Source organism: Rosa rugosa, chromosome 2 (genome assembly GCF_958449725.1).
Source record: "Rosa rugosa chromosome 2, drRosRugo1.1, whole genome shotgun sequence".
NCBI classification, from domain to species: Eukaryota; Viridiplantae; Streptophyta; class Magnoliopsida; order Rosales; family Rosaceae; genus Rosa; species Rosa rugosa.
In genome coordinates this window covers 40,549,638-40,563,778 of record NC_084821.1, presented here as the reverse complement: position 1 = coordinate 40,563,778, position 14,141 = coordinate 40,549,638, and the positions used below count along the sequence as shown (strand labels likewise).

At 42.9% G+C, this 14,141-nt stretch overlaps 1 protein-coding gene and 1 pseudogene across 1 annotated transcript; both read right to left on the bottom strand.

Annotated features, from left to right (window-relative positions):
• Nucleotides 1-3,827: 3,827 nt before the first annotated feature.
• On the bottom strand, nucleotides 3,828-5,619 carry LOC133733759 (cytochrome P450 71AU50-like; annotated as a pseudogene).
• Nucleotides 5,620-10,385: 4,766 nt separating this feature from the next.
• On the bottom strand, nucleotides 10,386-14,083 carry LOC133732923 (uncharacterized). The gene is made up of 9 exons (XM_062160534.1): nucleotides 14,076-14,083; nucleotides 13,904-13,934; nucleotides 13,299-13,512; nucleotides 12,855-13,194; nucleotides 12,407-12,499; nucleotides 12,136-12,252; nucleotides 11,714-12,055; nucleotides 11,044-11,082; nucleotides 10,386-10,627 (listed from the first exon to the last, which is right to left on the bottom strand). Exons 3-9 carry the CDS (start codon nucleotides 13,508-13,510, stop codon nucleotides 10,586-10,588), a joined length of 1,185 nt encoding a protein of 394 aa, XP_062016518.1. The 5' UTR covers nucleotides 13,511-13,512; nucleotides 13,904-13,934; nucleotides 14,076-14,083; the 3' UTR covers nucleotides 10,386-10,585.
• Between the last annotated feature and the right edge of the window lie 58 nt (nucleotides 14,084-14,141).

Below are 14,141 nucleotides of genomic sequence, written 5' to 3'. Positions count from 1 at the left end.
TGCCCAAAGGCCAAGCTGAACGACGATTGCTGTAGGGCCGTCGGGCGGGCGGTCCCATCCAACCCACCAAACCCTGGTCTCTCGCAGAGATGGAACAAGAACTCTCGCTCCGGCTCTGTCAGAAACTCAGCGTAGGCGACGAATGAGTCTAGACCGCCCTGCGGCACCTCCCCAACCACGGCCATAGTCACCGACTGCGCAACTTGCTTGGCTTTCTTCTGCTGGCGGGCCCCAAAGGTGTCCGTGTCGGCGGCATCATCCTCCTCGTCGGAGTCATTCTGCCGCCGCTTCCTTTGCAAAACTACTCGTGTGGCCCCAACGGCAACAGGCCTCGAGGCTCCCTGTGGCTCCAGCCCAGCAACAGTAACTGTCTCCTTCGAGGGCGCCACCCTCTCTTTCTGCGACCCACGCCGGTTGGTGGGCGCTCTCTCTCTCGGCTGAACAGGGGCGGCAGGGGCCTTGCTCCCGCCGGTGGCCCTGCGTTCGATGCCAGTGCCCGCCTGAACCACCTGTAAACCGTCGGGGCCAAGGTGCGAGTGCTGAGGCATCGGCAACACCACCTGAGCTTCGGACTGGCTCACCGCCAGTGTCTGTAGGTCGACTGTCGTCTGCTGAGCCTCCATCCCAGCGGCGTACATGCTCTCCAAAAAATTATCTATCTCCGCAAGGTCTATGGCTTTTGTAAAGGCGTCACGGCTCGCTTTATTACCCGGCGGAGAATCTATACAAAAGCAACGGGTCAGCCTGATACAAACTAGGCTAGGACACAACTCAGCGGCAATTACTTACCAAGGGCGCGAGTCAACGCTTGGTCAACCAACAACTCCCAACCGGTGAGAAGGCGTAGGTCAAGCAGATTGCGATTTCGCCAACAGCCCCTAATCCTGGCCACGCGACACTCTCCCTCGCGCGTCAAGTTATAATGCAAGCCCGCTGCACAAAAGAAAAACAATGATTAGAACAAGTGCAAAAACGTATCATACAAGCAAAACCGGCAACTTTGATCGGCGGAAGCTAGCGACAACCTCGGATTGGTTGGAACTCCAACTTAATCCTGAACATCGGCGCCTCCTCATTTGAACCCGCTTGGTATTCCCATCCCGTCATAGCAACACAGAAGACCCCCCCCGCCAGGCAGACATGGAATCCTTCAAGTTCTCGATTAGCTTGGGCACCCCCTGGCGGCGGCTCAAGTTCACCTACCTGCTGCAACCTTGGCGCTTCACGCACACCAACTCATAGAAATGTAGCACCTCCGCCACAGTCGGACCCTCACAACCGGACAAGCGCCATAGCGAGTTGACCGCCATCAGCAACCGCCACATGTTGGGAAAAATCTGCCCAAAGGCGACGCCAAACTCGCACACCAGGATCTGGAGGTTGGGGAGTAGCGGAAAAGTGACACCTTGGCGGAAGATGGCCTCGTGAACGGCAGCATACCCCGCCGGCAAAACGAAGGCCTTCTCATCAGCGGTTGGCGGATGCAACTTCACCACTCCGGGCAGGCGGAACACCCGCTTCAGACGGTTGACGGCAGCTACAGTCATCGGCCCTCCCGCCTCATCAACCGCGGTACCGTCACTTAAAACCCAGGCGGACTCTATCTCTTCGTCGCTGATCTCTTCCCCACTAGCCGAACCGCTGGCGGCGCTATTGCTCGCTAGCTTCTCCTCGCGCATATTTCGAGCGGCGGTCTCCTCCCTCGCCCTAGAACTCTCTGGACGATTGGTGCGACCCATGGGAACTTCCCAAGGTATGGTCTGTAGCGGGATGATGTCTAGCGGTTCGGACAGTGAGGTTCCTGCAGGGGCAAACGGACGAAGAATCGGGCGTGCTGAGAAGACATTTGTGCACACGCTAACGAATGGTGGCCACGTGTCGAGTGCTGTCAGACGAAGCGTCTAGCCGAAGTAACCATCAACGACAAGGCCAAACACACCCATCGTCGAGACAGTATCCGCTACGCCCAACTCCGCTAGCAGAACTTCTCCCTTTTCATCTTGCAAGCGAGACAGTCTCCGCTATGCGCAACTCCGCTAGCAGAACTTCTCCCTTTCCATCTTGCAAGCAAGACAGTATCCGCAACGCGCAATTCCGCTAGCAGAACTTCTCCCTTTCCATCTTGCAAGCGAGACAGTATCTGCTACGCGCAACTCCGCTAGCGGAACTTCTCCATTTTTTCATCTTGCAAGCGAGACAGTATCCGCTACGCGCAACACCGCTAGTGGAACTTCTCCCTTTTCATCTTGCAAGCGACACAGTACCCGCTACTCGCAACACCGCTAGTGGAACTTCTCCCTTTTCATCTTGCAAGCGAGACAGTCTCCGCTACGCGCAACACTGCTAGTGGAACTTCTCCCTTTTCATCTTGCAAGCGAGACAGTGGAACACCGCTAGTGGAACTTCTCCATTTTCATCTTACAAGCGAGACAGTATCCGCTACACGCAACTCCGCTAGCGGAACTTCTCCATTTTTTCATCTTGCAAGCGACAGTATCCGCTACGCGCAACTCCGCTAGCAAAACCTCGGCACCTCCGAGCTTTCACGCTCTCGCCTCAGCGGCACAGCCGAACTTTCACGCTCTTGACTCAGCGGCATCCCACGAGTTTTCACTCCTGCCCCAGCGGCACCGCCGAGCTTCTCGCTCTCTATCGGCGGAGGAATGTCCGCCAACGGCGGTTCCTGAGGCAAACCCTTATTGTGACAACGACAGCCACGCGGCGTTGCAGTTAAGAAATGTTCCTCCGGGACAAGTAAGGGGACATGTCAACAGTCTTCGACGGCCCTAATTAGGCACGTTGATCCCCGACACTTGGGTATCAAAGATTGGGCTCGGTACCCAACACCCTCTGCTCAGCGCAGCTTCCCCTCATCAAACAATTTACCGGCCAAACGACGGTCTATCTTAGCCGGGGAATGGGGGACTCCCTGGGGGGCCTAGCAGGGGCCCACCCGAAAGGGTGTAAAGCGTTTGCTCAGTAAATCCATGGTTGACAACGCACTGACGCTAATTATGCTTTTGCAAGTCTAGCGGAGGCAACGCTTCAAACCGCTAGGTAACTCCCTAACCAAGATAACCCTCCTTGACTGGGGACTTGGGGGACTTGTACTTACATGAGCATTGCCAAGCATAATTCGCTATAATGAGCTACGCTCATACTACCGCCAGCGGTACCAATGACCATCAACAGTGTCACCCACGGAAACACCGCCAAGCAGGCTACAGCCTGAGCCCTGGCTCACCCCCAAATCACGGCTGACGCGCCGCGCCAAAATAGCATCAGAAACTCTTGAAGCTGGGAACCTGAAGCATATCAATCCCACATCGAAAACATGGAAGAGGTCAGCCTCTTCTCTACTGATAAAAGGTCCATTCTTCTCTCCTCATTAACTACACATTAACTACTTGTCTACTGTTATTCTGTCAACATAAATACATTGACTAACTTATCAGAGAAGTTAAGACCGCCCAGCGCGGTCTCCCTTTGACGCCCTTTGTATTTCATTTAACAGATAGCGGAAGTCACCAAATCATCTGGGTAGCGGTTCGCCCATCGGACCAGCGTTAGTAAAGATTTGGCCACCGCCAAATCTTAAGCATTAACACTTAGATATTTGTTGAGTACATTTAGAAAAACCCGTACTAAAAATAATGTACTGTACCACAGATTTTTCTTTTGGTAATTGGTAAGACCTATTCAATGTGACCATCACAGGCTTATGCTTGCTTACGAGTTAATTATTAGCAAAAGTAACATCAAACTTGTAATTGTTCAGAAACTTAAACAGTACATAAACATTCTGATATGATTATGATGATCGATGGTATGTTCTTATTTGTGTAGGCGATAAGAAGGAACAGCTAGCAGATGCTTGGCTAGTGGAACAGTTATACTAAACTCCTCCGTCATGTCCAACTTAATGGGCAACAAACAATCTGGAAGTTCCCAATCGAAATAATGCAGAAGTTGTGCCAATACTAGCTTGACCACAACTAGCCTTAATTCAATTCCAGGGCAACGTCTGCGACCCGACCCAAATGGAATAAGCTGAAGTTGTTTCCCCTCAGGTCTATATTACTCCCTGCAAACCTTTCGGGTATGAAGTTGTCTGCATTGGTCCAAGCATGCTTGTCTCCCGATTTCCCACATGTTTATAATAACGCGCGATTTTTTGGGTATGTGGAAGCCATTAACAGTGCAATCTTCAGTAGATGCATGGGGAAGCAACAATAGTGCCCCTGGATGTAGCCTCAAGGTTGCTTTCACTATCATGTCAAGGTACTCCAACTTGTCCAAGTCTGATTCCTTAACCATTCTCTCCATGCCCACCACATGCTCTAGCTCTTTTTGTACCTTCTTCATTAGTTGTGGATGTTTTATGAGTTCAGAGAGGGCTCACTCAATTGTTGTTGCTGATGTGTCCATTGAGGCCATAAGCATGTCCTGCCGATAATTAGTCATTGTTAAATCAAAGAGACTTTTTATTGTATTTTGAAGTATTATATATCTTGAAAGGGCAAAATAAAGAGTATATCCTAGTCTGAAATGCTATAGGATTTGCGAAAAAATTATAAAGTCATGGCTAGAGTGAAAATATTGCAAAGAATTTCTATGATACTGTGGAGCAAAAGTTAAAATACTGTAGAGTATGAAGTAGCAAGTCTATGCGCAAGTACTACTTTAATGCATTACTGCTTGGACATCAAGCAAGTCTAGCTATGCCAAGCTAGTTACTTACCAAAATGATTGCTTTGATATTGGAGCGTTCAACAAGGTATTCAGATTCTTGAGTCCCCATAAAGCTGAGCATTACATCAACAAAGTCCTTTGTCTTTCCCTCATCCCTCGATTGGAGATGTTGTCAATAATCTTCTCGAAAAATTCATCAAACACCTTGTTAACGGCCTTCATGCGCTTAGTGAACCCTTGGAGGTCAAGTGGAGCAATACAAGGGATGTAATCCCCCAAGTTAGGTGCAGCTGTTAATTATTGCAAGCCTTGTTGAATCACGGACTTGAAACCCTTATCATCGAATTCCTTATCCGCGTACTTCTTCCCAAACACCATCCTGCAGCTCATATCACTAAGAGATGACACCTTAGTGCTGAGATTGACTGGTTCGTGACTGGTTGCAGCTGCCTCTTTAATTAATGGCCTCTATGAAATAGCAACTTCTTCTCTCCTCATTTCCTCGAAAGAATTGATTTTGTGGTTGCTGAGCAACTCGAGGGTGCACAACTTGCGCATGTCTCACCAATAAGAGCCATACTTGGAAAAGCTCAGGTTCTTCTGCCCGAAAGAGATGTGCTTTGCGCCTTCAAGAGGTGGCCTGCTTGCGAAAACAAGGTCGTGGGTCTTGAGGAAGAGCTCGGCTGCTTGAGGGGAGGAGACGATGATGGCAGACACGAGGCCTAAACGCATGTGCATGATGTCACCATACTTTTGAGCCAGTCTGTGTGGGTCCTTGTAAGGAAATTCCCCTAACAAGTTGAGGCTTCCGAAAATAGGAAACCCTCTTGGACCAGGAGGTAACCTCTTCTTCTTGCTTCTCCATGGTTCCAGAACTTAAACAAACACAAGCAGTGCAATTATTACTGGCCAAATCCAAACCATCATCTCTCAATTAAAGATTGAGCGAGGATCTAGCAGCTAGCTAGTAGTTTAGTGCAAGTGTTTATATAGAGATTTGGATGCCGATCAAGTATAAGATTCAAGCACGCCTTGACTTAATTAGCCATATATTGAAATTTGGATATAGTTGTAGCAGGTTCAAAGGATGTGGCAGAGGATAACACGTACGCACTTGTCTTGGTGCATGAGACGTAAGATGATAGCTAGAAGAGTAGGCGATTCATTATCCACGGCACCGATCGAGTCTGATGAGTCATGAGTTTCAGGTCGATCTTGTTGTGTTTTTTAATTACACAGTAGCACCAGACCAAAGATGTAAATACAGAAAACCCACCTTCAAATAGATTTATACAAATAAGGACACAAGCCCAGACCTAAAACCAAATGAAGCAGACCTAGCTCCGAATTTTAATGAAAAATGACCAAAACGCTCAGTTTTCATTAAAATTTACGCTCATGCCACTAACTTAAGACGCAACAACCAAAAACCAAAATCCCAAAATGCAAACCCCAAAACCTCCAGCTACGGATCCAATGCAGTAGCAGAGTAAGTTTTTCTTCAATTTCGAACTTGGTTCATGAATTTTTCTTCAATTCCATTTAAAAGCAGTAGCAGTATGTTAATCCGAGCTCAAATTTCAGCTTCCACAGGCCTAAATCTGCAAAATCTCTGAACCGGTAGCAGCTAGGATTCAAATCCATGCTCAGCTCGAATCTGGCTTCAATGGAGGTCGATTAGGTAAGCCCTTACTCCAATTTCGCTGCCTTCGTTTATGTTTCTTCGAATTAGGATATGAAAAGATGAGGTGGTAATGAGACTAGAGTGGAGATGACTTATTGGGTTGGTTTCAGAGAAAATGGAGGAAGCAAAGCAAGAGTGAAAGAGTGAGAGGAGGTTGGAGTAGTAGGAGAAGGAGTAGAGTTACTTATTGGTTGGTTTCGGGTAGTTGGGTTGGATGGGAAGTACAGCAAAATTTGTAGTTATCAATAATGGCGGAGGGTCAATAATGGTCTCTTGATGTGAAGGTTAGAGTTGCAATCTTTGAGTTGGGTTTTGGTTTTCAGCTGCATTTGGTAGTTTTAGAGTGGAAATTTGCTTGATTTTGATCCCATTTTGAGTCTGTGTTACTATATTTTGTTGTACTGTATGCATTTTGAGTCTTCGTTGCAGCTTCCATTATTAGGAAGAATACTATTAGCTAGCACTAATTCTTTTCCCTCCATCATAAAGGGAGCAAATTTATTAGCAGGGGAGTTTACTTGAGATGTTTTGTAATAGACATTTTCTTAAAATTTGAATTCGGATATTCATTGTTGGTTGACATTTAAATTAACCTTATACTGATTCAAGGAGCATTGACCAACCCAATTCTAAACTTTGCTTGTTTGGGAGGTCCCCTGGGAGTCTTGGCTTGGACATCAATTAGTACTATAGCAAGCAAAGACTTCAACTAGGTAGACATACATATGGTAAAGCTGGTTTTGAATTTGGGTGAAGACTCCAATTTGCAGTACATGACCTAGAGAAATATTATAACTACTGTCTTCAATGAGGTTGTTGTTATACAAAACCCTTTTGTATATTGCATGAGTTGTACACTCCGATAACTCATGCACATTAGGTGTTTGATGAAAGTCCTCAATGAGGTTGTTGTTATACAAAACCCTTATGCTTTGGCATGTTGATTACTATTACTAATTGCTACTGGTTTGGTAATCTTGCTGTGGGAATAATTTGATTTTCTATGTTTTCAATTTCATTCATGGATTGACAGATCTAATTGCTACTGCTCCTACTACTGCTACTGCTACTGCTGCTGCTTCTGCTCCTGCTACTGCTTTTGCTCCCGCTACTGCTATTGCTTCTGCTCCTCCTACTGCTACTGCTATTGCTCCTACTCCTGCCACTACAAATGAAGCTGCTGCTGAACCAAGGACAAGTTCAGCAATAAAGAAGAAGAAGAAGTTTGACGAAGAGCTCTGAGATTCTCTCTCTTAGCAACTTGTAAAAGAAAGGAATTTTTTTCTTCTTTAAGAAGTAACATAAAAGGATTATTCTCAGGAAAAAAAAAAGTAACATAAAGAGATAGAAGTCAAAAGAAGTAGTTACGGGTAAAAAAATAAATTAACTCATGACATGTGGCAAGTGGAGAGCAGATTGTCCTTATTTGTAAGATTTAATCCTTATATGTTTAATTCAATCTTTAAAAGATGTATCTGTTAAGTCATCTTTTGTCAATAACTTGTATGTAATTTGTTATATGTAATAATTTTGTGATATTGTGTACGTAATTAGTATATAAGTTGTGTGGGGTGGGATCAACTGCCAGATTATATGAAAGTGTAAAATATCGATCTTTTCTAAAAACCCTAGAGAGCGGCGCTCTAGCACAACGACAACTTTGATTGCTTGAGGCCGTTTAGGTTACCCTAGAGAGCGGCGATAGTAGTAGTGAAGGGATGGCTTTTCGCATACTCGCTTGGAATTGCAGAGGGATTGTAGGTAATTCCCGGCGACGAGCTTTGATTGACTTGATCAGGCAGGAGAAACCAAAGATTCTCTTTCTCTCGGAGACTCTTTGCGATATAAAACAATTGGACACTCTACGAATCAAAGTAGGGTTCGATAACTGTTTGGGATGGCCTAAAGATGATGAGAATTCAAGGGGAGTGGCTTTTTTATGGATGACCGATGTGCCGGTCAGGATTAGGAATTATTCTGCAAGGCATGTGGACGTAGCCATTGGGGCAATAGGAGCACCAGATGAATGGCGTTTAACAGGCATATATGGTTATGCTCAGACCGCTGATAGGCATGAAACTTGGAATTTGATGCGCCAGTTGGCATCCCAATCCTCCTTGCCATGGCTTATTGTGGGGGATTTTAACGAAATTGTTGACAACTCAGAGAAAACGGGCGGAGTCCCTCGAAAACACGTGCAGATGCAAGGTTTCCGTGAGGCAATGATGGATTGTTCTCTGCTTGATATGGGGTTTTTTGGGAGCCCTTACGCATGGTCAGACTATCAGACGAAGGAAAGGTTAGATCGGAGTTTATGGACTGTGGTATTAAGGAATAAGTCCTATGGTGGGCCCATGTCATGCATCAACCAAGGTTCCATGCAAATAAGGATTCATGGACGTGGTACAATTCAAGAAGTATGCAATCATGCTTAATTGCAATAAACAAGGCTTTCTGATTGCATGCCACTATGCTACGGAGTCCTCGCGACGATATATTTGCAAGTAAGATAAGTGCATATCCAAACAGTTTGCATCCAAGAGGAAGATTACATCCAGGACTCCAGAAGGTAATTAACCTTGCCTAGAAGATTGCTACGACAGAGTTAATCTATACGATAGTTATCAAAACTATTAAGAGTTTTGATTTGATTCAAAGGCCAATAACTGTGGCCTAAAATATAGTATTTCATTCCTATTAGGAAACATAATCTACGAGAAGCCTATATATAGACGCTAAAGACGAACAACAAAAAAAAAACTCTCTCCAATTAATCTCTACGATTATCAAAGCCTCCCCGGAGCAACCTCTCTTACCGGTGACCACACTCCAGTCCCAGTCTCTTCAAGAGCCGACTGTCAGTGCCACCAAACCAACCCGGTTACCGTACTTCTAGTCTCAGTCTCCCTAGGAGCCGACTGCCAATACCACTGCCACCGATACCATCTCGACCAGCGAAGCAAGGGTAACGCCCTCGCAACCCAGCGAAGCTAAAGTCACGCTTTAGAAAAACCCGTGCTTTCTCCAACTTCCCAGTGATTGCTCTGCTTAGTCTACAACACTAAGTATCGATTCAGTGAACGCAAGAGACCACAACCAAAGCCCTTACCCGTAAGGCAAGAAGTCCTTTTCTGGAAGGCAGAGAAAAGAGCCTTGTGACGAGGTTGGTGCTCTCCTCGTTCACATCGTTTGAGAAGAAGTCAGGTCAAGGGACGCCCCGACGACTGCACCCCACGGTGCTGGCACGCTCGCGCATTCAAAAGAGACAGTTTGTACCAGACTGATTTTCGTGTCAAACAGATATATACGACATGTACTGTTGTTATGAAGAGTTGTTACCTTTGTCGTATGATGGCTAATCACTACAACACAGACCGTAATTTCCGACGACGAAAAATGGTCGGAAATACCGCATTTTCGTCGGAAATGCCTCTTTCCGACGAAAAGTCGTCATCGGAAAGTCGTCGGAAATGTCATGGTCGGAAATAAATTTCTTCCGACCAACCGTCGGAAATGCTTGACCATTTCCGACGAATATCACCGTCGGATTTGAGTCTCGTTTTGATCGGAATTAATGTTTGTTTCGTTCGAAAAAAGTCGACGGAATTAGGATTTTCCGTCGGAAATAATTGCATTTCCGACGAATTATTTCCGACCATATTTTCGTCGGAATAACTATTTCCGACGACTTAGTTTCGACTACTCGTTCGGTCGCAATAATATTTTCCGACGCATTTTTTCTGACCCCAAGAGTTGTCGGAAAACTTTTTCCTACGACATATTTACGACCAATACCTTCGTCGGAATAAATATTTCCGACTAACGAATTTTAGCGGGAATCATAATTTGAGTATTTTCAATGACATATTTGCTTTGTGGGATATTTCTCTCTAACCAATTAACTTTTACCGACGAATATGATTTATTCATAAAATGTTGTCGGAAATGGCTCACCGACAATCGGAATAAATATAGTAAATGCGATTACATTTAATTTTAAATATTAGAATTTTCTCACAAATAAAATTTTCTCACCAAATAGATACATAGTGAAGATTTGAGTAATTTATTGAATTCAAACTGCATAGTCTTAATACATAGGAAAAATAGCATCATCCATTACAATAGAAATAGTACGAGAGCAATACCAAACTAAAAACAAATAAAAGTTTCTTCCAGAACCTTATAAGTAGTAGCTAGTAGTAGGGATCAAGGTGCATGTGTTTCAGAATCTCCATTAGTAGAAGCAGGCTGCAACACACAAATACAATATAGGTTATATATGAATAAAACAATAACAAAACCTAACATACGCCCAACAACACTTTGAAAAAAAAGTGCAAGTAGTATACACTGCTGCTGCAGCTAGAATAAGAGCTAGAATATGATTGAACGACATCATTTTGAGGTAACTAGTGAAAGACAGAAATTAATGTACCTCTCTTGCACGTTAACTATTATTTTGAAATCATTATCATGTTATAAAGACGTCAACAATAATGTCCTCTAACAGAGTTACAATGCAAGATCACATGACACATCCAAACTTGATAGATAATCTAAAAAATTGCAAATCATGGGTTGAAAACTTGAATGATTAAGCCCAGCTTAAGATTCCAAGAATTAAGATTCTAGTCCTACATTTTTCTCAGAGCTCAAACATGTACCTGAGCAGATGAAGCCCCTGGGAAGCCTGAAGTTTTATCCTGTCAAAATAGCAAAACAGGAAACATAATAGAGTATAATAAGATGGGTGCTGCTGGCAGTGGTGTACAATGGCAGAGCCAAGAGGAAAAAGAAAGAGAAAAAATAAATGTGTTAAGTGAGACAGAATATGAAGGAGACAATGGGAGAGAATATGAAAGCTAGAAGCTTTGCACTGAGAAACAAACAGATGTGGAAGAGTTATATAGCAGCCTTTATTTTATGGTTGCCATACTTGAGAGGATGTTAATTTATATAATGAACTGATGTGATGCAATTTTTTTCTTTCTTTCTTTTCAATGAAGTGATGATAAAAAATAAATTAAAATCAAGGTATTGCATAAACTAAGACAACTCTTGCAGCCTTCAATTACTGAACATGCACAAATATATGCACAATGTAATACCAAAAGAAGACTAATCAATTAGATATGCAGAGAGGTGATACAATCATACAAAATCACACTTTAAAAAGTAGGGCACATACAAAATCGATCAGAAGCTATGTTTACTTGCAACCATATGTTTCACTTAGCAAAATCAAAATCCCAAAAGGACAAAGCAGAATATGCAATCACTTAAAAGAGGCATGGAGTTTTTGAAAATGACCAAAGCAGAATATGCATCACTTACTGAAAGTGGTGATTGTCTCGCAAATTGAGAATGACTTGAACTATTTGCCATGAAAGCTTGAAGGACTTGTTTCAAATCAGCCACCATATCCGTAAGAGTATGAACTTGTTGTTCCAATTGTCCAAACTCTTTGTCACGTTCCAAACACACGCGCTTATTGCAAGTTTGGCTGCTACTCGAACCGCACACATCTTCCGGTGGTTCCATTCCGTCACCTAAGCCACGAATTTTGCCATGTTTAGACCCACCAACCACCTCCTTGTATATGTCCCAATCATCCAATTCGTCTTCGCCATCACCACCCAAAGTCTCCTCTATACGTTTTTGCAATTCCATACATTCCTTCAAAGAAAACATATATAACTAATATAAGTACGTACTATAATGTCAAGGAGAATTATAAATAAAATACTAAAACATACATAAAGATCCTTTGCCTTCTCACTCTGCCAATGTTCCGGTTTTCCATCTTTAGGCTTAGAAATATGAAACCTTCTAAACATCTCTATTGGACTCGGTTCAACTCCAGTCTTATCAATCTGCAAGATTTAAATAATAAGGTCAAAGCATTGGTAAAAAAAGAAATAAAGTGTATAGGGTAAACCGACAATAGAGGCAAGGTGGAAGCTAAACAATCATTAATGAATGAAAAAAATAAGGCAGATTCTATCCGAAACTATTTGTTGTACATACCTCCTCTTTTATGTACTTCGCCATTGGAACTGAACCCGTTGTATGCACCATAGTTGATTTGTCACGATTAATTGCATTCCGCTCACTCTTCTCCTATACATTTCATTAAAAGAGGTAAATAATGAGAAACACAAGAAATATTAATCAAATGTCACTAAATTAGTTTAAAATACTCTGCTGCACAGTTCAGAACTAAATTATTTAGCAAACCTAGACTCAATGGAATTTTCTGAAAATTTTACAGAACACCATAGACACATTGAATAACATGTACACAAAATTTTATAGAAATCGGATTTGTTTTGGCATGGAAAATAAATAACAGAAAACAGAAACTTAAGAAAACAGAAATATATTTTGGGACTTGAAAACAATTTCAAAACGAAACTAATGACTCGTTAGCTACCACCAAACTCATTCTATCATATATATTTAGTTATGAAATCACCTGCCACGTTTCTTTTAGCCATTCATCAACCATTGGTGTCCATATTTCTGGCTTCAAATACGACGGAGTGTTGGCATATCGAGCTGCAGCAGTCTTGTGTTTGCGGAAAACACTATTCCGAATTTCACTCATCCAGTCACTATAACGAGTCTTGATATGTTCCGTGAATACATCTTTCAGTTCTTCCTCGGAGCAATCAAATTTGAAATTTTTATTCCTCCATAGGTCAAACAACTTATCCAATTGATCTTGCGGATATTCTGCCCATGTTATGTATGGGCCTTGCAGCTCTGACTTGAAGAGGGGCCAAATACTTCGCAAAGCTTGGGGAGTTATAATCCTAGGCATTGTAAACATAATTAAACTTAGCATGAAAAACATATGCAATTTCAATAATGGAAGAGGTGGCACGTTCCGACAAAAATTGACTGACTTTAAACATACCTCTTTCCATAAATCTCTGCATTCATGCCGTAGCCTTTTTCTCCTTTGGCAGGGCCTCTACCTTTCCTCTTGGTAGCCTCAGTTTCCAGCCCTTCCACCTCTTCGTCACCATGTGTTGATTCATTGGGAATGTCTTCAGACTGTGAACGTGTGGAAGACTTGAGATGTAAAGTGCTTGCTGCCCTTTTCTGTCCTTTTCCTTTCTTTGTCATGACTGCATTATAATATGAAGATACACACAAAATTATATTCAATAATACTGAACTGTAGGCATAAATATCAACCACGACTTAAAAGTCTGCTACATAGCCCTTTTCTCTAAGTTATGAGAAAGATAAGCTCTAAGCATATAAGGAAGTCAAGTGGGAACAATTGGATGTACACTAATATTTTCCGAGCTAGGATGGCTAGCAGAAATTCATATATATCCAACAACAATTTGATACACATATATCCTTGTAGACCATGCAAAAATTCATATCTTAAGAAGAAAATGAAACATTGGTTCAGTTGAAAAAGTTTCTATTACACGAAATTAGCAAACAAAAGGTTCAATGATACACATATATCCTTGTAGACCAGGAAACAAAGTTTCTATTACCAACCAAATCTTCTAGTGAACCAACTGAACTGAAGCTGCAAAAGAGGGAACTCATCAGAACAAGAAAAACAAGACTTCTTTGGTAGCTTATGTATCATATTAGACTTTTTTCCCACGAAATAATAAAAGTATATCCAATTATTCTATACCTAATTCACCAAAACACAGGGCATTACCCGGAAACAAAGTTTATATTACCAACCAACTCTTCTAGTGAACCAACTGAACTGAAGCTGCAAAAG

Excerpts from the sequence above, each read along its gene's own strand:
- LOC133732923 (XM_062160534.1), bottom strand. The coding sequence starts at position 13,510 with ATGACAAAGAAAGGAAAAGGACAGAAAAGGGCAGCAAGCACTTTACAT. Across the intron at positions 13,195-13,298 it reads GCAGAGATTTATGGAAAGAG|GATTATAACTCCCCAAGCTT; the intron begins GTATGTTTAAAG and ends TACAATGCCTAG. Across the intron at positions 11,083-11,713 it reads CGAGACAATCACCACTTTCA|GATAAAACTTCAGGCTTCCC; the intron begins GTAAGTGATGCA and ends CTATTTTGACAG.